The 21,084-nt window shown below is 45.7% G+C and overlaps 1 protein-coding gene across 1 annotated transcript; it reads right to left on the bottom strand.

Annotated features, from left to right (window-relative positions):
- Positions 1-2,741: 2,741 nt before the first annotated feature.
- chrnb5a (cholinergic receptor, nicotinic, beta 5a) lies at positions 2,742-12,958 on the bottom strand. The gene is made up of 6 exons (XM_076293234.1): positions 12,907-12,958; positions 6,467-6,612; positions 5,644-5,688; positions 5,420-5,529; positions 3,002-3,974; positions 2,742-2,888 (listed from the first exon to the last, which is right to left on the bottom strand). Exons 1-6 carry the CDS (start codon positions 12,956-12,958, stop codon positions 2,742-2,744), a joined length of 1,473 nt encoding a protein of 490 aa, XP_076149349.1.
- Between the last annotated feature and the right edge of the window lie 8,126 nt (positions 12,959-21,084).

Below are 21,084 nucleotides of genomic sequence, written 5' to 3' on the forward strand. Positions count from 1 at the left end.
CATGAAAGAGAGGAGAGAGCAGGAGGAGCGCGACAGGCTTGGAGCTCCACAGGGCTACAGAGAGCTGCGGCATTTCCAGATCAACCGCCTTTGACCCGTCTTATCTACAGCAACCATTCAAGCCCCTAAACTATAAAACTAAGAACTGAAAATGTCAGAAAAATATTGATAATTATGCTAATATGCAACTTTAATTTCAGACACAAAAACAAGTTATTATATTATTGAAATGGGAGAGAAGCGTCTGTGGATCTGTGTGGCTTGTGCAGCCCCTTGAGTAGACGAGATGTAACGAGACAGTGAACACAATCTAATACAGTCAGTGCTGTTACGACTGGGCTGGGCTGGTCACCCCAATCACTTCATCAGAGGCTGAAACACACACGCCACATAGCCTGTCTGACGAACGCCTGTCTCAAAGCATCAGTGTGTGTGTGTGTGTGTGTGTGTGTGTGTGTGTGTGTGTATGAGAGAGAGGTTCGATCACCATGTGCGTGTGAGCATAGGCACATGCGACTGGTTTGTGTTATGTGATGTGTGTGCGATGTGACGCGTGTGAGATTTGTGGGCTCATTAAGGGCTGTGTTGGTGCTGCAGGGAGCACAGCGACTGGAACCAGACAGAGGATCGATTGCACAAGATGAGGGGGGAGAAGTTTACGAGAGCAAGAATCATGGGAAACGGAGTTAGCAGGGGAAAGACAGGCAGAGGGACAGAGGGGGTGACAGAAGCATGAGGGCAATACTAATGTGTGCTGGAGAACTGAGAGCCAGTTGAGTGTAGTCAGATAGAAAGATAACTAGGCATAAACATGGCGAGGAGCCACTGTAGCTCTCAACCCAAAGATCTCCTGTAAAAAGCACTCTGAAATGTGTGTTGTTCTGAGTGCATCATGGCTGAAGTCCACTCAGCACATCACGGGCATGGAGACGCCACACTGCAGTTCAGGCGTATAAACATCTCAGAACACGCAGAAATGCAGTTCCCTAGCTGAACTAAACAACTCTTTGACTACTACTGAACTCAGAGCTGCACGGTTGATCCTTTTCTTGTTCATCGAAGCCGTACCTCTTATTTATCAATGCACTCTAGACACAGTCAGGCCATGGGAATGGTGGCTGGGGAGGTGGAAGTGGACTCTGTCACAGATCAGCATCAGAAGGTCTGATAAATATCCGGCAGAGCTCAGGAGTCTGACCCACAATGTGGTTCCTATGAGAAAAAATGTGCATGTGCATTCATTTCTCCAACGAAAGGACTTTTCTCAGCCAATATGTCTGTCTGTAAATGTGTTCAAAATAGATGCATACTGTGGGAAGGCATCTGAAATGTTTACAAATAATAAAGGCTCTCAGACAGAGTAGCCATGTCCATACATCCCCAAACACATACATTCACATCATGCAAGTGTTTTAGTCTCTCTGAGACCACGCTGCACCCTGTGACGCGGTGATGGCGTGTGTTTCAGAGGATCTGTGTGTGTGTGTGTGTGTGTGTGTGTTTGTGTGTGTGAGTGAGTGGCCAGCTATTTTCCTGCTGCTCTATTTCCAGCCTCCAGCTCAGACTTAACAGATGGCTCTTCCCAGACTTGGAGTTTCTCACGCTTTAATGGCTGTGTGTCTGTTCCCTCTCTCCGCTCTGTTGTCCTGTCCTGCTGCTCTGCACTGCCCCTCTCTGCTGTAAACCAGACCGCTCTCCTCACCACTCCTCTCCCCTGTTTACATGCATGTGAATACATATTTGGTAGTGTGTGTGTGTGTGTGTGTGTGTGTGTGTGTGGGTGTGTCAGTGGAGAAGAGAGGTCACACTATTATCAAAGGAAAACACTCAAGGTCCTGTTTAAAAGATCAAGTAAGGAAAGTTTATTGTCATTTCGCATCTACAAAGCTGATATGGGAAGATGCTGCTACAGTATTCGGTCTTGTGTATGGATGTGTTTGCGATATCCTGAGTCACTGGGGTTAAATAGGGTAAGGGTGTGTGTGTTTCAGCTATGTTACGTGTGCATTTGTGTGTGTGTGATTGTGTGTGTGTGTGTGTGTGTGTGTGTGTGTGTGTGTGTGTGTGTATATAATTGCTGGAGCGTTTGAGTGACAGGCTGGATGATGACGGTGCTCTCTAAGGACTGCTGATGGGGTGATGAGGGTCTTCCTCTCTGCCTGCCTGCCGTCTGTCTGAGCGCTCAGAAATCTCCTGAATACCTGAAACAAAAGCAGGCACACAAGCAACATGTTAGACAGACCATCCTCATCCATCTGTTCATTATATCACAAGGCTGCATTTACATGGTACGATATATGTGAGAGTGTTGATGTGAGCTAGTGCGTGTACCAGCTAAGCAGATCAGAGTGACACATTGTAACTGTGTGCATGTGTACTGCATGTTATAGGGTTATTTCTATGCCAAAGTGATATGATGATGCCATAGACTACCTGTCAGCAGTACTGTATTCCTGTACGTTACTGTGCTTTGGATAGCTCTGATCATGCTTCCTCAGACAGAGCCCGATTGTTAATTAAGATGGAGCCTCAGTTGTGAGTGTGTGTGAATGTGTGTGTGTGTGTGTGCGTGTGTATGTGTGTAGGTGTGGGTGTGTGTTTGTGTTTGTGTGTGTGTGTGTGTGTGTGTGTGTGTGTGTGTGTGTGTGTGTGTGTGTGTGTGAATGTGTGTGTGAGTGTGTGTGTGAATGTGTGTGTGAGTGTGTGTGTGAGTGTGTGTGTGTGAGTGTGTGTCCGCACGCTCACTCATCCTCTGCTATTGGGGTGTTATAGCTCTGGAACAGTGGCTGGACGAAGAGGCCGAGGGTTCCAGTCACACATACGAGGATGAAGATCCAGAGGAAGAGACGGTCAATCACCATGGCTACGTACTTCCAGTCTTCTATGATCTGCATAACACACACACACACACAAAATGACCATACGCACTCATTTTACCATCAAGTGTTACCCTAGAAATAAAACAATTCAATGTGTAATCTATGAGATCATTCTTACACACCCCTTCATCATCATCTTCCATCTTCATATGTTCAGCAATGAACCTCACGCCTTCAATGGCCTCGTCCACGGCAACATCTCGCTTCACCCTGACCCTCTGTCTGACCTCTGAGCCCTCGGGGAGCTCACCTAGGCACCACCTGCCCCCTGCCAGTCCTCCCGGTTCATCGCCCAGGTACAGAGTGTCCACCTCGGTCTGCCGCGAGCGGCCCTCTGACGATGCAGCTGAGAAGGACTTCCTCTGGTGCCGCCGGCGGAACTTCTCGCGCACGTTGGAGCTGCCGGGCCGGCGCATGAACAGGAAGACGGGCAGCCGGTGCAGGAAGATGCGCTTGACCCAGTCGGGCATGCGGTGCGTGCTGGGCGAGCGGTGGTGCACGTTGAGCACGCACACGCTGGTCACGATGGAGAAGGTGACCAGCACCATGGTGAACATCAGGTACTTGCCGATGAGCGGCACGGCCAGCGAGGTGGGCGGCACGATCTTGGAGATCAGCAGGAGGAACACAGTGAGGGCCAGGAGCACGGAGATGCACAGGGTCATCTTCTCGCCACAGTCCGAGGGCAGGTAGAAGACCAGGATGGCCAGGGAGGTGATGAGGACGCAGGGGATGATCAGGTTGATGGTGTAGAAGAGCGGCTTGCGCTTGATGACAAAGTCGTAGGTGACGTCCAGGTAGGTGATGTCGTTGGGGTCCTCGTTCTTGCGGCCGGGCAGCGAGACGATGTCCCACTCCCCGCTGGGCATGTAGTCGTCGCGGCTGGCAAAGTCAGAGGTGAGCACCAGGTCCAGCTCGGTGTGGTCGTAAGTCCACGAGCGAAACTTCATGGTGCAGTTCTGCTGGTCAAAGGGGAAGTCCTTCACCTCGATGGCACAGGCACTCTTGTAAATGGCAGGGGGGAGCCAGAAGATGTCCCCTGTGTTGGCAACCAAAGCGTTGCTGTAGTAGGATACCTCGTACACACCATCCGCACTTAAAGAGAGAAAAAGCAGGTAAGTCATATATCATCTTTTTCATTCTTATGATATTCATTTTACTGCTTTCAGGCCCTTCTTCAAACATTCTATCATGTAGGGGGCCTCAGCACTGTCACCCACTATCCCCAATGGCTAAGTGTGAGGAAGAGGAGCAGGGGAGAGGGGTAGACAGAGCAGAGCTGAGCAGAGTGAATGAGAGCAGGACTAATCCAAGTGAGTACTGAGGCTAAAGCTCAAACTGAGGTCTCAGGGAAGCCCCACAGACACGCGCCTCCCCTTTCTTCTCCTCTCAGAGAGAAGAAGCGTGTCAGACGCCCCCATGAATGCGGTGTGTGCTGATTAATATTCATTAATTAACCCTGTCTCCTAATCCAGCCCCCTCAAACCCTATTCACACACTTTTCAATTAAAATCACCATAGAAACACAAGGCTTATTTTAGCAGTCGATTTCACACTTTCATCTGCCTGAAAAACAGGCAAATCAAATTAGCACATCCACAAAACCTTCCTCATAATCTACGTTTATCCACTTAGTGATCAAAAAACCCCCCTCAGAATGTTTGTGTGGCAGTCACATAAACCAAAGCAGATCCTTTTGGTGCGTTTGTTTTATTTGGAAGGAGGATGAATGCATAAAATTGACCTTATTGCAAACAAAATGTGGCTGACAGCGTTTCCCCTGGCCTAGTTTGAGCTGCTGCTGCTGCTGAGGCTGAGTGGTGAGGCATGGAACACGCCATCACCACATTTGGGCTCATTGTGTTACACAGTGGAAACAGTGGAGAAAGAAGATTAACAGATGTAGTGTGACATTTGTTTACTGTGTGTCAAAAATCGGCCTCCCACTTTTTGGTCTGCGTCGTACAATCTGTGGCAGTATGTTAGATAAGACTGGAGACAGTTGGTTTCAAACATCTGCACATTTGATTCAATAAGGTGCCGACTATTTGCAGCTTTGCGTCCCAGTCATGATGTTGTGAAAATGTTGTTTAAATCCAGAAAAAAAAACATTGTCCCCCAATCATTGTCAGTTAGGCTCGTGTGCCATGTGACACAGTAATGTAATGCATGGAACACGCCATCACTACATTTGGGCTCATTGTGTTACACAGTGGAAACAGTGGAGAAAGAAGATTAACAGATGTAGTGTGACATTTGTTTACTGTGTGTCAAAAATCGGCCTCCCACTTTTTGGTCTGCGTCGTACAATCTGTGGCAGTATGTTAGATAAGACTGGAGACAGTTGGTTTCAAACATCTGCACATTTGATTCAATAAGGTGCCGACTATTTGCAGCTTTGCGTCCCAGTCATGATGTTGTGAAAATGTTGTTCAAATCCAGAAAAAACATTGTCCTCAATCATTGTCAGTTAAGCTTGTGTGCCATGTGACACAGTAATGTATTTGATTAAAACATCTAAAATAACTTCTAGGTCTTACTTGTTGTAGAGAACAATATCAGGAAGCCAGATGAGCTGAGATGGGATTCGTAGTTTTTTAATTCCCTCATACTCATCCGGATCCCACATAAGTCTGTAGTCATTCCATTCCTGTAAAAGGCAGAGGTGATGGCATCCCACACATACACCAATAACATAAAAGCATTCAATTGTTCACACACATTCATGACCTAATTTTGTTAGTAAATAACAAACATACTGTACCTGTGAGAGCCAAACATTAGTGGTCATAATCTGTTCCCTCTCATTCTGTAACACAAAATCAGAAGTACTGATTACGTGGACTTAAACACTGAATATAGACTTTGCCGGCACTATAAAGTCTGTCCCTTTTGTGCTAAACTCCCGCAGTATACCAAAATCATAGTATTGCATAGTGGTGACAAAGTCATAGTATAAAACACACCAGAGGCTGTATTCCATGTCCTCATATACAGTGCAACCGGAAAGTTTTCAGACCATTTCAAGTATCAATCTACACACAATACTCTAACACTCCACCAAAAAACAGGTATTTGGAGTGTTTTGTAAATGTATAAAAGACTGAAAATAAAAGACTGAAATATTCCATTTACATACTGTAAGTATTCAGAAGTTGTAGAAGCATCTCAAGAACCATTGATAGAAGTAGGATGCACCAGAGCTCAATTGCAAGCATCATAACAAAGGGTCTACTATGTAAATGTAATACTTATTTAAATGTAATATTTCAGTCTTTTGTTTTTTATAAATTTACGAAACACTCTAAACACCGGGTTTTTTGTGGATTATTGTGTGTAGATTGATGAGAAAAAAATGAATTGAATCCATTTTAAGATCAGTCTGAAAAATAACAAAATGTGGAAAAAATGAAAGGATCTGAAAACTTTCCAGTTGCACTGTATAATACTTTCATTTTAACACAACTAAAACTGATATGTTCATCAGATCATAAATTCCTCAGTCCACCACACTGTATATTATTATATATACTGTATTTGTGTATGTAGGTTGCATGTCAGTCCTTGATGACGTGAGTGTTACTGACCACACTGATGAGCTGGGCCAAGGACACCTTAATACCAATGGTGACCTGCTGGCTCTTGTTGACGGCTGGCCGGATGAGCTTGTTGTAGCGCTCTGGGCCCAGCAGGTAGTCCACCAGCCTCTCCTCGGAGTCCGCCGCCCAGGAGCCTGAGGGCAGGAGGTCACACCATCAGACCTCATCACGTCCTATTATCACAGGACACGGCCAATGACCTGGCTGCAAACCAGCCAACACCCCACAACCAAGCCCAAGGAATCTGGACTCGGAAGAGCAACAGGAATAGAACAGTATCAATAATTCCTTCAAATGACAAGAAAAGGGTTTTATTACATAAATAAATGAGCACACTGATACCTATTCCTTTAAAAGGGGGCAAGAGAGAGTATGAGTGTGTGTGTGTGTGGGGGGGGGGGGCATGAGTGGGAGTGTAAAGGTGTGTGTGCCACTGGATATTTCATCACCCTCTCAGTCTAAGGTCAGTTTGTCCCAGAAAAGGCAAAATAATGTTACAATAAAGTTACAGCTAAATTTTTCTCTTACCCTTAGCACAAACACAAAACAAACACAAATACTTGCTGAAAAAACTGTTACTTTGTTGTTCAAATTTGGTCAGATATTCTACACAGATTTGTACAGGGCTGGACACAGGGACCACATAACAGGTCACCGAATCATCGTTTTTCATTCAAACATACTAACACAAGTACAGTGGCTTAAGCCTGAATTCAATTGAACCAATATCCTCTCATTAAACTAAAGCATGCACATGCCTTCCAAGATAGTTCACAGAGTGGAGAGCGTGTGCATCCTGATTGATATCAGACACCTAAAAGTGCTTCAGGTTGGTCGCTGGCAGTGGAGCCCTGACCACAGTATGCCTCATGGAGCACTCCGCTGTTGTGTTTTGTTGTGTTGTGCTGTGCTTTGTTGTGTTGTGCTGTGCTGTGCTGTGCTGTGCTGTGCTGTGTTGTGCTGTGTTATGTTATGTTGTGTTGTGTTGTGCCTGTGCTGTGCTGTGTTGTGTTGTGTTGTGCTGTGCTGTGCTGTGATGTGAAACACTGAGACTCAAACTGGCTTAAATTTAGTCCTTATGTGTGTGTGTGTGTGTGTGTGTGTGTGTGTGTGTGTGTGTGTCTGTGTGTGTGTGTGTGTGTGTGTGGCAGAGAGAGAGAAAGACAGAGAGAAAGAGGGGCTGAATAATCCTTATCTGCTCTAACCTCCTCTGAAACACACCTACCCATTGTCATGGATCCAACAGACTGCCACACTCCATCTCCCTGATGTGTATGAGAACACACAGACACACACAGTACACACACACAAATAATCACACACACACATAGTTCCCTCTGCGTTAGTCACTTGTGATGCCTCCTCCCTCAGGCATGTGTATGCTCCGATCAGTTCATCGCAGACAGACTCGTACCGCTGATACACACTCAACTGTTCGTCACACAGACAGGTGCTTATTTTAGCCCTTCTGCCTTGCAGCTCAGACACACTCTGCTGCCCTGCTACACAAAAGAAAACACACACACACACACACACACACACACCACACACACACACACAGACACACACACACCCCTCAGGCTTCAGCTGACTGTCTGCACTGACATACTTCTGTCTGTAGTGTTTGTCTCTCTCCTGTCTCATGGTGCTGTAATGTGTGCTCTGCTGACTAGTAGCCTCCCTGTAGCAGCATCCCGTCATTTAGGAACCCCATCTAATTCAGAAGGTGGAGTCACGGCAACACAGCACCACCCCAGACTTGCTCCCTCTCATTTACAGTAGCATGAGTTCACAAGGTCAAGGGTCAAGCATGCAGGCCCGGCTCTCCCTAACATCTCCCAGGGCAGACTAAGAAACACACATACCACTCATCTGCTGTGTTTCGAGTTAGATTATTTTAATTTTGATTTTTTTTGCATTTTGTCCAAAATATTGTAACGTCGGCGCAAAAAGACAGTGTTCGCGTTCTCCCGCGCAGGGGATCCTGGGATACGAGAGCGAACATTTGGGGGGTTTATGTCGTTATTCTCCTTAGTTTTGTGTGCAATGTTAGCGTCTTTATTGTAACATGTTTCCCTTTTAGTTCTCCCTCGTGTGTGATCCTTTTTGTGTGGGAGGCTGCGTCCTCCCCTGTATGTGTAGTGTGTGTGCGTGCTTGACCTGCCCTGTTTGCATTGTGTTCTGTGTCTATCTGTGTCCCGGCTCTCGTTCCCAGTGAATAAACCTTTTGATTGGACAACTGTGTGGTTCGCTATCAAATCGTTACATTGGTGTCAGAAGCGACTTTCGGACATGGCCTCCACTCAGCGAGAGAAGCTGGGAGCGGGAGACCTCACCACTGGGTGGAGGCCGACGCAAGAGGATCCAGGGAGAGCCCTTGTAAGGGCTACTAAAAAGCTCGGGGCCTTCTATCGCTACAGCCGACAGAGAGGAGCTATCATCTGGAGCTGCCTGCGGCCATGGGAGAAGTTCTCTGAAGAAGCGTTCGCGGAGAAGACGACGCTGGCCTGGGCGCTGACTCCGCTGCGAGCCGCGACGCGTGAGCAGAGCCGAGGGAGTGCGGCGAGGAAGAGGTTCGTAGACGATGGACGGTTGGCGGAGCCGCTGAGGGCAGCGAACTCACGACGGTGGGGCAGCTTCGTTGGAAAGGCCCTCTGAACTTTAAAACTTTTGGGTGTGTGTGAGAGGCACCGTGCTGTGTGGGCGCCCATTCTAGTTGGCCTGTTGGCCGGCGCCTTTTTTTGAAAAAGTTTGTGTGTGGAGTTCGATAACACGACCATCTCGGGGGTCGTGCCTTCGCCGAGGCCGCGAAGGAGTGGAACGGGCCGGGAACAGAGCAGTACGGCTCTGCGAGATGGCAACACGAGGAGGGACGCCGAAGACGGTAGCTGCAGCGGGAGAGCTCAGCGCGGTCCGGTTGCTGTGGAGTCGGTGCCTGTCTGTCCTGGTCGGCGACTCGACGGAGCGGAGTGGCGTTGGCGCAGCTTCATCTGGCCCCCCTCGAACCCCGGTGCTTGGTACAGTGTCGACGGTTGTAAGGCCACCTAGGGCCCCGTCTGGAGAGGAGGAGTGCCGCGGTGTCACGCCGCGGAAAGTGCAGCCTGAGGGCGGCTGCTGAGAGGGAGCTGGTGACGAGCGGGTCGGCCACGTGGCTGCTAGCACGCCCGTACTGGATTGCTAGCAGCGTGGCGCCCGTTGAGTGAGCTCCTGCGGCGTGCACCCCACGTGAGTTGGCGGTACTGTCGCACTGAACTGAGTGGCGGGCGACGCGCGCCGACGTTAGCATGTGGCTACCTCGTGGGCATTGCCGAGGACGGCAATGGCTTGTTGGGGGAGCTGTGTAACGTCGGCGCAAAAAGACAGTGTTCGCGTTCTCCCGCGCAGGGGATCCTGGGATACGAGAGCGAACATTTGGGGGGTTTATGTCGTTATTCTCCTTAGTTTTGTGTGCAATGTTAGCGTCTTTATTGTAACATGTTTCCCTTTTAGTTCTCCCTCGTGTGTGATCCTTTTTGTGTGGGAGGCTGCGTCCTCCCCTGTATGTGTAGTGTGTGTGCGTGCTTGACCTGCCCTGTTTGCATTGTGTTCTGTGTCTATCTGTGTCCCGGCTCTCGTTCCCAGTGAATAAACCTTTTGATTGGACAACTGTGTGGTTCGCTATCAAATCGTTACAATATGTTTTGCTGAGAACTTGTGTAGCCGTAGGCTTACTGCTGGGATGGGCCATTTTGTGTTATTCTCTACAAACCCACTGATCCGCATGGTTTTGTGTGAGTCGCAGGGAAATGCGAAAGCAGCTAAATGTGAGCAGATATGTGAGCAGCAGTGGCCTGTTAGATTGACCTGACCCTGCCTCCTGTTAAATTAAATTACCTGCATGACTGCACTCAGGTGGAAGGTTAGCCACCTCCCAGCCCCGCTTTTAAGGACGTTAAAAATTTAAACAGAAATATGTGTGGAACTATACTACCCTGTAACATGGGCCAAAGCTGATGCTGCAATATTCACTAAAGTATTGCCAGCACAGCATACTGTGGCAACAATAAAAGCATTGCTATACAACTGACAAAACAACTGCCCTGCGTTCCACCTAAACTAAAAAGTGAACCGTGAATCAGGGCAGGACTGAAAGACACTGCAACCATGAGTGAGACAACTAAAAATATAAAAGTGCCCATATACCGGTATACATTTTTTGCTCTTTCATTTTACAAAAACAGTCAACAAAAGTCCATTTTAATTTATGTCTAGCTTCTCTATATTATATTTTTTAGATATGTATTTGTGTTGCATCTTTAATACAACAAACCGTCTAATACAGGTGTCCTTGGATTGTTGGAGTATGTCACTAGCACCAGTCAGGGCCATCTGCCCTGGACACCCTCTCACACCATCAGGTTAATTTGGTGCCCTTGGCTGACACACAGTATTAGGTGCCTCTCTGTTAGATTCATGTTCCAGGGTCATCTGGCACCATGGGCACTCTCTCACACCATTCCCTCTCCATTCCACTGTAGCCAGGGTGTCCACTCCACACACTACTCACACGGACCAATATCTTTCCACTACTACTCCACTGATATTCACAAGCAGCCAGTCAAGGGGCTGTTTCCTATTCACACACAGGGAGTGACCAGAGGAATAGATGGTAGTATCTATGGTAGTGTAATCTATGGTAGTATCTATGGTAGTAACTGAAACTGAATTGCCAGGCATCCAGTGGCCACAGAAAGAGAGATGGTTCAGGTCAGAATGCAATGACAGGCTGAGGCCAGAGAGCACAGTATGACCATCCACTGGTTCTTGCCAAGGTGGAGAGCTTACCTCCATCCCAGGTTCATGTGGTCAAATGGGGCTTTAACAGGGAGATAACGTATGGGCCCTGTGACAGGGAAATAGCGTACTGTGAAGCAGATGGAAAAGCTCACTTCAAAACGGGACTGCTAAGGTCTGCTACAAAGCCCAAACAAGGTATATGCATAAAACATGTTATGATATGGTCATTTTCTTTGGTGTGTGTGTGTGTGTGTATGCGCGTGTGTGTGCGTGCGTATGTGTGTGTGTGTTTGTGTGTGTGTGTGCGTGAGTGTATGTCTATGTGTGTGCGTGTGTGTGTGTGTCTGTGTGTGTGTGAGTGTGCATGTGTGCATGCGTGTGTGTGCATGTGCATGTGCATGAATGCGTATGTGTGTGCATGTGCGCGTGTCTGTGTGTGTGTGCGTGTGTGTGAACTTCATGAAGGGTTAAGTCTTTTCTCCCCCATTCCTCTACGTTGCTCCAAGGCAGTGTATTAATAATGGCAGCAGTACATTACTCTCATTACTGAATCTCTTTGTCCTAGATTACACAGACCATGTGATATCCTATGCAAAGCCCAAATGAATCTTTCACTAAGAGCGTCCTGAGCAGCAAGGTATGACAGGGAGATGATCTGATCCCATTAAGGACCACACAGACACTATGCCTCACAGGGAGTAGGAGAGTAAATGACACTGCACATGAGGAGACCACGTGGTATTTACATGCACATAATGTACAGCATATACTGTATTAATGAGACATTAATATGACATACAACTCAAATAGAATTTTACCTGAGGTAAACAATTCATGAAGTTACATCTCTCACACAGAGAATTTCAGAGTGAGAGAGAAATAGACAGAAATAGAGACAGAATATGATTGGGACACTCTCTCTCACACACACACACACACACATGCATACATACATACACATGGCAGGGAATAGAGTCAGGAGAACACACAGGTGCACTCCAGCCAGTTAATTATTTAGAATTTCACCACATGTGCCTCAGGAACAAGGAAAAGGCTTTAATAACACACCTATCAAAACACCTCACTCACCTTTGTCATACATCTCTCTCTGAGACTGGTTGTGTGTGTGTGAGTATGTGTGTGTGTGTGAGTGTGTGTGTGTGTGTGTGTGTGTGTGTGTGTGTGTGTGTGTGTGTGTTCAACTGCCCACAGAATATATCCGTTATCACTGTCTGTGGGAAAATATTTTTTCTCCCAAAGCAAAGATTCAGAGCATCGCGGGTGGTAAAGAAAAAGTGTTCTCACCTCTCCAAGGAGGCATCTCATTCCCCTTACAATACCCCAAACCTGAGGTACCCGCCATGTGCGCACACGCGCACACGCACGCACACACACACACACGCACACACAGGCCTCTGCTGACTTAACAGATGAGAGCCTGTGGGATGTTTTGGCGCACAGAGCAACTCTCTTGGGAATCTCCAAATAGAAGAATCTCTTTTCTGACTGAACATTCATTACATTGCATTAATTAAAGGTAAAATGCATTATAGTCCTGCAACAAAACTTTCATCTTCTAACACCCCCCCTGTCAATTGTCAAAATAATAAAAAAGAATACATTTTATATATATGTTCACTGTGTGCACTTACTTGACAGGAAGAGAGAGAGGAGAGACAGCGAGAACAGTGCTGGCGCTTTCATCCCCTACTCCTGGAGTTTTCCTTCCGCGAGGCACTCTCCAAAGTCACTTGCTCAAGGGGAGATCAATATAGATGAGGTCCCAACTCGAAGCGCAACTAATTTGCCTTTGTCGTGCGCGCACGAAACTGGGGGTGCTTACGTCCGGCTTGAGGATGCGTGCTGCCTGCATGAAGCGTTCGTCCGTCCTTGAATAACTGTTCCGACTGCATGTACTTAGTATGTCAGTAGAGGAAAGAATTCACTCATATGCACAAAAACATGCCATGGGCGTCCAATTGCTTGTCTTGTTACCTGCTGCAGACTTGCCGTTTCACTGAAATCCTTACGCCTCTAGGCAGATGAGTTGACATTAGGAGCAAACCCTATTAGGAGCAAACCCCATCTCAAGCCCTTATACTCAAATCTACACGAGTACTCAAAAATTAATATTGCAAATAACACACACAGGTTTACAATATATTAAAGGTCCGAACAGTAGCCTGTATGCGAAAGCGGCAAACAAACTTTTCAGAATACAGGCGTTCTCTCACCGGATGGAAGACTCCTCACGATTGTGCCACACCTTCAAGTGAAACGGCCTATGTCAGGTACCTTTTTAAAGCACACAATACCGTTTATCAGAAGCACTGTTTTTTGTTTTATATTCGTGAGATTCGGTATAGTCCAATCTGTCCGCCTGCGCGCGCAAACTCTGCCGCTTTGCTAGAGTACCGCACTGGAGGGCACGTGACACAAACGCAGACTAAGTGCTTCATAGGCACACAAAAAGCATCCTCAGAGTTTACATTGTCTGTTCAAGTGAGAGTGACAATAATTTACGAGTTCTAGAGCGCCGATCTAATTTTACGCTCAAGTATTTAAATGAATGCTAATACGCATAATTTCTAGACACATTTACACCTCTGAGAAAAAATCCTTAAACACTCATTTACAGTATAGTTATCTGTGTCTTTAAAATTGTATTAATATTCGTATTATCACTATTTTGTTGGCAGCAGCAATAACTATTACAAACTGGTTCTGCCAGGAACATTTAGTCATATAGGAGCAATAAGCTCAGGTGTTCCATATTGAATAGTGTGTTGTATACTTGTAGATATGTTGTGCAGCCTATAGTGTGTGTTATCCGTTTGTGGTATCTATGTGTATTGGCTTTGTCTCTGTGTGTGAGTGGTGCATGTGTGTGATTGTGAGTGCTCCGACTTAGGTGCAATGCTGGAGTTGTGTATAATTAAAAGCCACTGAGGTGTGTGTGATCTTGGAGAAATATAACTGTGCCACTAAGCCTAAGAGCAGACCCATGTACCTGAGCTCAAAGTCAAGAGTGGAACAACACTTACATACTGTGCATACACACACACACACACTCTTTCTCTCTCTCACACACACCCCCCCCACACACACACACATCCCTAGATAACGGTAGCAGGCTTTCATAATGATGAGCCCACTGTTCAGGCCTACACTACATGCAGGAAGGGATCCATTAGTTGTCACTATGTCCTCAAGTCTCTCTGCAGTCCTCTGAATGTGACAGACTGTTCACAGAGTCATCTCATATGCTCACGTAACTCAATAAACACATGATTTGACACATTTGGTTTTGCACACGGAAGGGCCTCCATGCAGCTGAATAGTTGAATGCGCCTGTGAACAGTTTGATAAACATGCTCATCGTTTCATCATTTCACACAGAAATGATGAAACAGACAAAAAACTGATGAAAAACAAAAACGGAACTGGGTTGGAAAAGTAGAGACCTAACATGCACCCAGCAACAATGTAAGAGCAGATTCAAATTCAAATGTGTTTATTATATATGTATAAAATGTACATCATATAATCTGTATGTTTATAAATGTGCCCCATCACTAAAACTCCTCTCATTTTAGCCATGAATTAGCTCTGTTCCTCTTGGACATTAGATGCAATCTTTCTGGTGTTAATGGTTTGGAGCTATGAGGAGAAATGGAGGTGAAGGCAGGGCCATGCACTGGATCACATCTGAAACAGACATGTGGGACTCTTGGTGGCCATAAAAATGTCCCCTGGTATGTGAAAGGATGATTTGGGATCCACAAGCAAACCTTCAATTTGGGATAAAATTGTTCAGATATTACCACTGAACTTGGCCTATATGATTCCATCTGTCGTTCCACCCCATCCTGTCAGCCCATAAGTCTCCCTCTGCCGCCTGCCCCTCACAGCCTCTGATCTGCCACTCCGCTGGAACACTAAACAAGATCCACAGCCACCATAAAGCCACCAGAGAGGAGAAATGCAGGAGTGGGTCCAAAGTGTTGACTGTGATGCATTACCTTTCTGACTGGAACACACCACTGTTTTAAACACACACACAAACATCCAAAGAGACAGGGGTTCAGTATTCGATCATTGTTCACTGTCCTGGGTCCTGGAGAATTGTGGAGATGTTATCAATTGTTGAGTTGTGAACAGTTTCACTCTTTCCACGTGCCTTCAACCACTATCATATTTATTTATTTATTTCCTCTCTCTTTGGTTTTGTGTCTGAGAGAGAGAGACACACACACACACACTCACACACACACACACACACAATCACACCACATTTCTGTCTGACAGTAGTTTTGAGAACAAGCTGGGACCCAGTATGCTATGGCGTTTTCTATTCCTGTGTTGACTAGAAATAGAAGATGTCGTATATTGAGTGCATTTAGCTTACTGGGTAAACCAGTGAAATCTACTGCAAGTCCTACAACAACCTCTGAATTCTCTAGTAGAACATATTACTTCTACATTTACAGTAAATCTTCTGAATATCAGATCTCTTTTAAAAACATCATTCTTAAATAATGATTTTATTTGCGGTTATCGGCAAATATTTTCTGATTACTACACAGACAAGAACATTGGGTTGGATTCACAGGAATTATCAATAGGTTCAAATCAAGACAGAGGCTTCTTTGTTGCCATTGGTAACTGTATCTTAACGTCAAACATCCTTGACCTGTGGTGTGCCAATCTTAGCAATTATTCAACCTTAAATATGCTCCTACTTGAAAAACATCAAGAACAATTTGATTTCCTGTCATAGCTGTTATGATGACACCCACAACTACATAGCTCTGTCACTGAATAAATATGGCCCCCTTTTGGCAAAACCCATTGTCAGAATAATCATGGTGAAGCTTTGGAACCAACTTCCTGCTTTCTTTTATCTGATCAAATGACTTCCTGTTGATCAGATGCACTCTGATCCATTTTAATTATTCTATTTTATGTACTTTACTTTTGAAGCCATGCCCTTTTCACTATTATTTCCTAGTATTTGCTTTTGAAATGTATGAAATTTGTTATAAAAATAAACTTTCCTTGCCTTGATCCGTTTAGCCCCTGTCTCTTGCTCCCTGTTGCTTACTATTCCCCAAACAGCCCAGCTTACTTTTCTCTACTTTCATCTAATCTAATAGGAGCTACACATCATGTCCTGAGGTGACGTGATGTGTAAACTTGTGGATATGCAAAGCCCTGTCACATCCACTTGTACGTGAGCCAGCATGGCCACTGTCTGTCTCCTGTGTAGATGAAGCCCAGAGAGGAGGATGGAGGCGGAGTGAGGCTGTGGAGAGTCAGCCTGTGTTGGGCTGCTGTGTCCTCATGAGCCCATTAATGAGGCATGTCTGAGGGAAACTTGTGAGAGATGGCTTGGAGATAATGTCGGGCAGCTGACAGCTGAGTGTCTGAAGGCAAATGAAGCTCCTATTCCAGTTTCTGCCCCCCTGTTTCTTTCTCTCTTTTTCTCTCTATCAGTCTGAGTATTGTCTTTTCCGTGTCTATTTCATTCATGTGTTCAACACCAAGGACCTTGCTGGAAATACGTTTTGTACTTTTGCATGTGATCCTTTGGATGTCATGATCCTGAAATCAAATCAAATAGATAGATAGATAGATAGATAGATAGATAGATAGATAGATAGATAGATAGATAGATAGATAATTTATTGATCCCCAGGGGAAATTCAAAATCAAAAATTCTTTGGCAGTATTAAAGTAGGAGTGTAGGCTTTATCTTCAGAGTGCCCATACAAGACTGCATGCAGGTGTATCAACATAGCGCCTAGGGGGGTTTCATATAAACGGCTTCTTACAAAACAATGCCTTTGTGGTTTGTGTCTTATTTTTGAAACTATACCATCATGGAATGTACACAAACAGCACTACTATCAGACAAACTACAATGAATGAAAACAAATAGACAAGGACACAGAGAGCAGCCGAGATGAAAATAATTATCTGCTGGCGGAATGAGCGTGTCCAGAAGAGAGACAGAGGCCAATGTTTAGCGATTACCCGCTAAAACTCATGAATACCACAAACAGATGAGACCACAGCATAGCATTATCGGTGGGACAACAGCCCTCTCTCTGGAACAAATTGTGGCAGGTGCAGCTTCAACACGATTCTTCCCACTGACAGCCAATCACACACAGAGAAAAGCAGGCTGGCTCAGGTGATACTCACTGGTGTGTGTGTGTGTGTGTGTGTGTGTGTGTGTGTGTATGTATGTGTTTGTGTGTGCGAGAGAGAGCGAAAACTGACCGTTTCATTATCTAGGTTTCGATTTCATTATCTAACAACCAGTCTACAAACTGTGTGTATGTGTGTGCATATTTTAGTGTGTGTGTGTGTGTGTGTGTGTGTGTGTGTGTTAGGAGCCAGTGAACCAACGCACACATTTATGACTTGAATCATTGCATGTGCTTTTGTGCTGCTGCTATCTGTTATGCAAGTGTTCGCATGAAGGTTGTTCTTTGGCATAATATATGTGCTCAAAGTAGTCATTTACAATAACTTTATTGACATTTAGTTGTATATTTGTCATCTATTTGCCATCTATTCTACCTTTCATGACCTTCTCGGTGCAGGTGTGATTCTATGCTGTTTTGGAGAGGGTCAGCCATACCTGGCCGAGTGTAGCATTAACTGTACGTACACACCGCCGCTGACTTGAGCTTCCAAAGAAGCTCGCCCTGTCAAGGACGCTTGTCAAAAAAGTATAGGGAAGCTTTAGGCGTTTTGGCCGCTCTGACGTGACAGCATTTTACATTCCATCATGTTCTATCTTAATACTTTATCGTATTCGATTGGTTGCTGGTCGTTGGTCGCTGAACCGCGTCATAGCTCATTACCATAAAGTTGACTGACTTTCAACTTTCTGCTCGACGCTCAAGTCGCTCAAGACGCCCAAAACGCGACGCCGACGGATTTGCCGCTTCTGGCAGCTGAGAGAAGCCGGCTTCCATTGAAAATGGAAAAAAGACCCCTCATGTAAAGTCACATGAAAATAGAGACAAAGAGATAGGGTGCATTCAGATCACCTCGGAATGACAAGGACCGCCCCCATGGCTACTTTGTTTTTCCGATAGCAAGTGTTCAAGTGCTTTGCCATCGAATGTGTGACAAACACGGATGCCACAACAACGGTTAAAACATAGCCTACACTCACTAATCCTAAACAAACAACTGTATTTGCTTAAAATATAGTGTAAGATGCTCGTGAAAGAAAGATATGCAGCTTTTCAAGTGATAAAAAGGGCAAATTCCCAAGTTCACATTAAAACTGTTGGACATGAAAGGCCACATGGACTACAAACGAACTACAACGTGACGACAAAAGTGATGACGAGCCCCTAACTGGGCAACTCTGTTAGCAAAATCTAGCCCCAGTTTCCGACCTCTGACTTGGCCTAAGATAATTTTTTAAGCCTATTTTAAAAGGTTTGTAGGCCAAAACATGATTCACGTCTCTTTGACAGAGTGGGCGAGTCGCAACTCCTGAATCTCCCACAACTCCCCTCATAAGCTTGCAGGTCACCCGCGGTTATGAGTCATAAACCAAATATTTTAATGATATTCGGGTCATTTGCGGGCGGGTCAGTTAAAATTAATTAAATATATATTTTCTACAAATAGGCCTACTTAAAATATCACGAGAAGGCTAGCATCAATACAGTAAAGCATCAATACAGTAAGTCAACAGTAAAGAAGCTGAAGACGCGAGTTAAAATAATAAAGACACCCCTTCAGGAAAAGCGATAGGCTATAGGCTATAGGCTATAGGCTATGGGAAATATTGGGAAAAGTTCTTAAAGAAGATGACAGTAGTACAAGTTATGGTCTATGTAGGCCTACTTCTTGCGAAGCCATTTAAAAGTATGACAGCCAAAACGGGCAGCCTGCAGGAATAAATGTTATGGCACAGACTACACAGCCATATCTACCGGTATGTATAGGTTCGCGCATGCATAAAAGTTACCTTAGTTCGTTGTGTTTGTGACTTTAAACAGTGGATGTGCTTTAGTAAAGCTTTGTGCTTCATTCAGCATTTTAAACCAGTTCTTACGCTAACGTTTTGACCAGCAATGTATCTCTCTTGCCTACCTTGCCTCCCCATTTCTATTTTCGAAAGAAGTATGTCCATGCCAAATCTTATCCTAGTGTTCTAATCCTTGGTGGTTGCGTGCGTGCTTGCGCTCTTATTCTCATTCTCTCTCCTGCGCAAACATTATGTCCTGCATGCCTGCGTGTAGTTCTACTGCATAAAGTTTTGCAAATAAATTAGTTTGTTTTACAGAAATGGACTGCTGCATGCAGGCTATAACCAAAAGCACACATTTTGTAAATAAGCGGATCGGATCGCGGGTCGGGTATAATTTTGTCCTAATTAATATTCGCGGTCCGAGTTGCGGTCGGGTTGATTAAAATATCGGGCGACCGCGGGCCGCTTGTGACCAAACCCGCGCAACACTGGTTTGTCCCAGTGTGTGTGTATGTGTGCTTATGACATTTGCTGGCCGTTTTAACCTTGTAAACGTCATTTTTCGACCAGTTTTATTTGATTCACGTAGGGGGGAGGGCCTAGGAGAATTTTATTAAGCCGGGGGGAGGCCCCTGGGGGAAAAAATTTGACCAGGGGGGAGGGCCAGGCAGAACATTTTTAACCCGATCGTCTGGCAACCGACCCCCCGCTAAATATCGTACAGTCCCTTAAGTGACGTGAATGACGCGGAATGATGATGTTTTCACTCGGAGAAAGGTTTTTCGAAGCCCATGAACGCTAGGATAAACAAAACACCTTGTACAGAGGCTGTGACTCATCAGGAACTGACATCATGAGTGGACCTCATCTGCTTTGCGCACTGTCCACAGACTGTGTGTGTGTGTGTTTGTGAGCCATAATTCCACTGTGTCCATGACCCGTAAGCGTTTGTCTACTGGCTCAGGCTGGGCTGCAGCTCATCTGAGATCTGAAGCTCAAAAGGCTAAATCACACAAATAAGAATACTAGTCATTCATCCCCACCGACTGACTCCAGCGCACGCAACACACTGCTAAATAGAGCCTGTCCTGCCTCTTTCACTTTACCAGAGCACTCCATTCTGCTCCAGAGCTACAGCCCGAGGCATCTCTCCCCGCTATGCTAATTTGTTGTCTGGCCCCAACGCATGACTGTGCAATGGAACGCACGCTTTGTCAAAATGCTCATACCAAAGCTCACGGCTGCGTCCGTGTTCAGGCCTCGCTGCTTTGGCATATGCCTTCTTCCACTGTGGATCGCCTTGGGTTTTCTCCAGGGCGTTTCACTGTACTGCAGAGGGAGCCCATCAGTGGAAACCACCCGATCTCTGCCAAGTACTTCTGCCTTCATGTAAATGTCCAGATATGTCGTTTCACAATCTTCACCCTTAGATGCACAGCAACCATTTAGCCCAATGGACATTAGCAGGAAGCAGATGCTGTAACAGACATGGCCTTCAGATCCAGTCTAATCCTCTCTGCTCCAGCGGAGCGAGCCAACAGCAGGCTGAAAGATCTACTGCCACAGGAGACAAACAGAGGCAGAACTGCAAGGACTGGTCCTGGATCAAGTTTGAAGACTGCCGTCCCACTAATATGCAGGAAAAACTGACCCTGGAAGCCGTCCTTATGAGGTGCCAGTTGAGGGCTGATCACTAAAATTCTTCATAATTCATCAATCGTTTTGGCTAGATTCCTTTAGACATGAGGATCCACAGTCTATAAGCTTTGGACAGTTCTTTCTTGGTGACTGTTAGTGATATGTACGCTAACAAAAAATAACATAA

Source organism: Alosa pseudoharengus, unplaced genomic scaffold (assembly GCF_046254945.1).
Source record: "Alosa pseudoharengus isolate Yale_2024_CS ecotype anadromous, Long Island Sound unplaced genomic scaffold, YU_APseudo_1.1 YU_APseudo_1.1_scf_2, whole genome shotgun sequence".
Taxonomy (NCBI): domain Eukaryota; kingdom Metazoa; phylum Chordata; class Actinopteri; order Clupeiformes; family Clupeidae; genus Alosa; species Alosa pseudoharengus.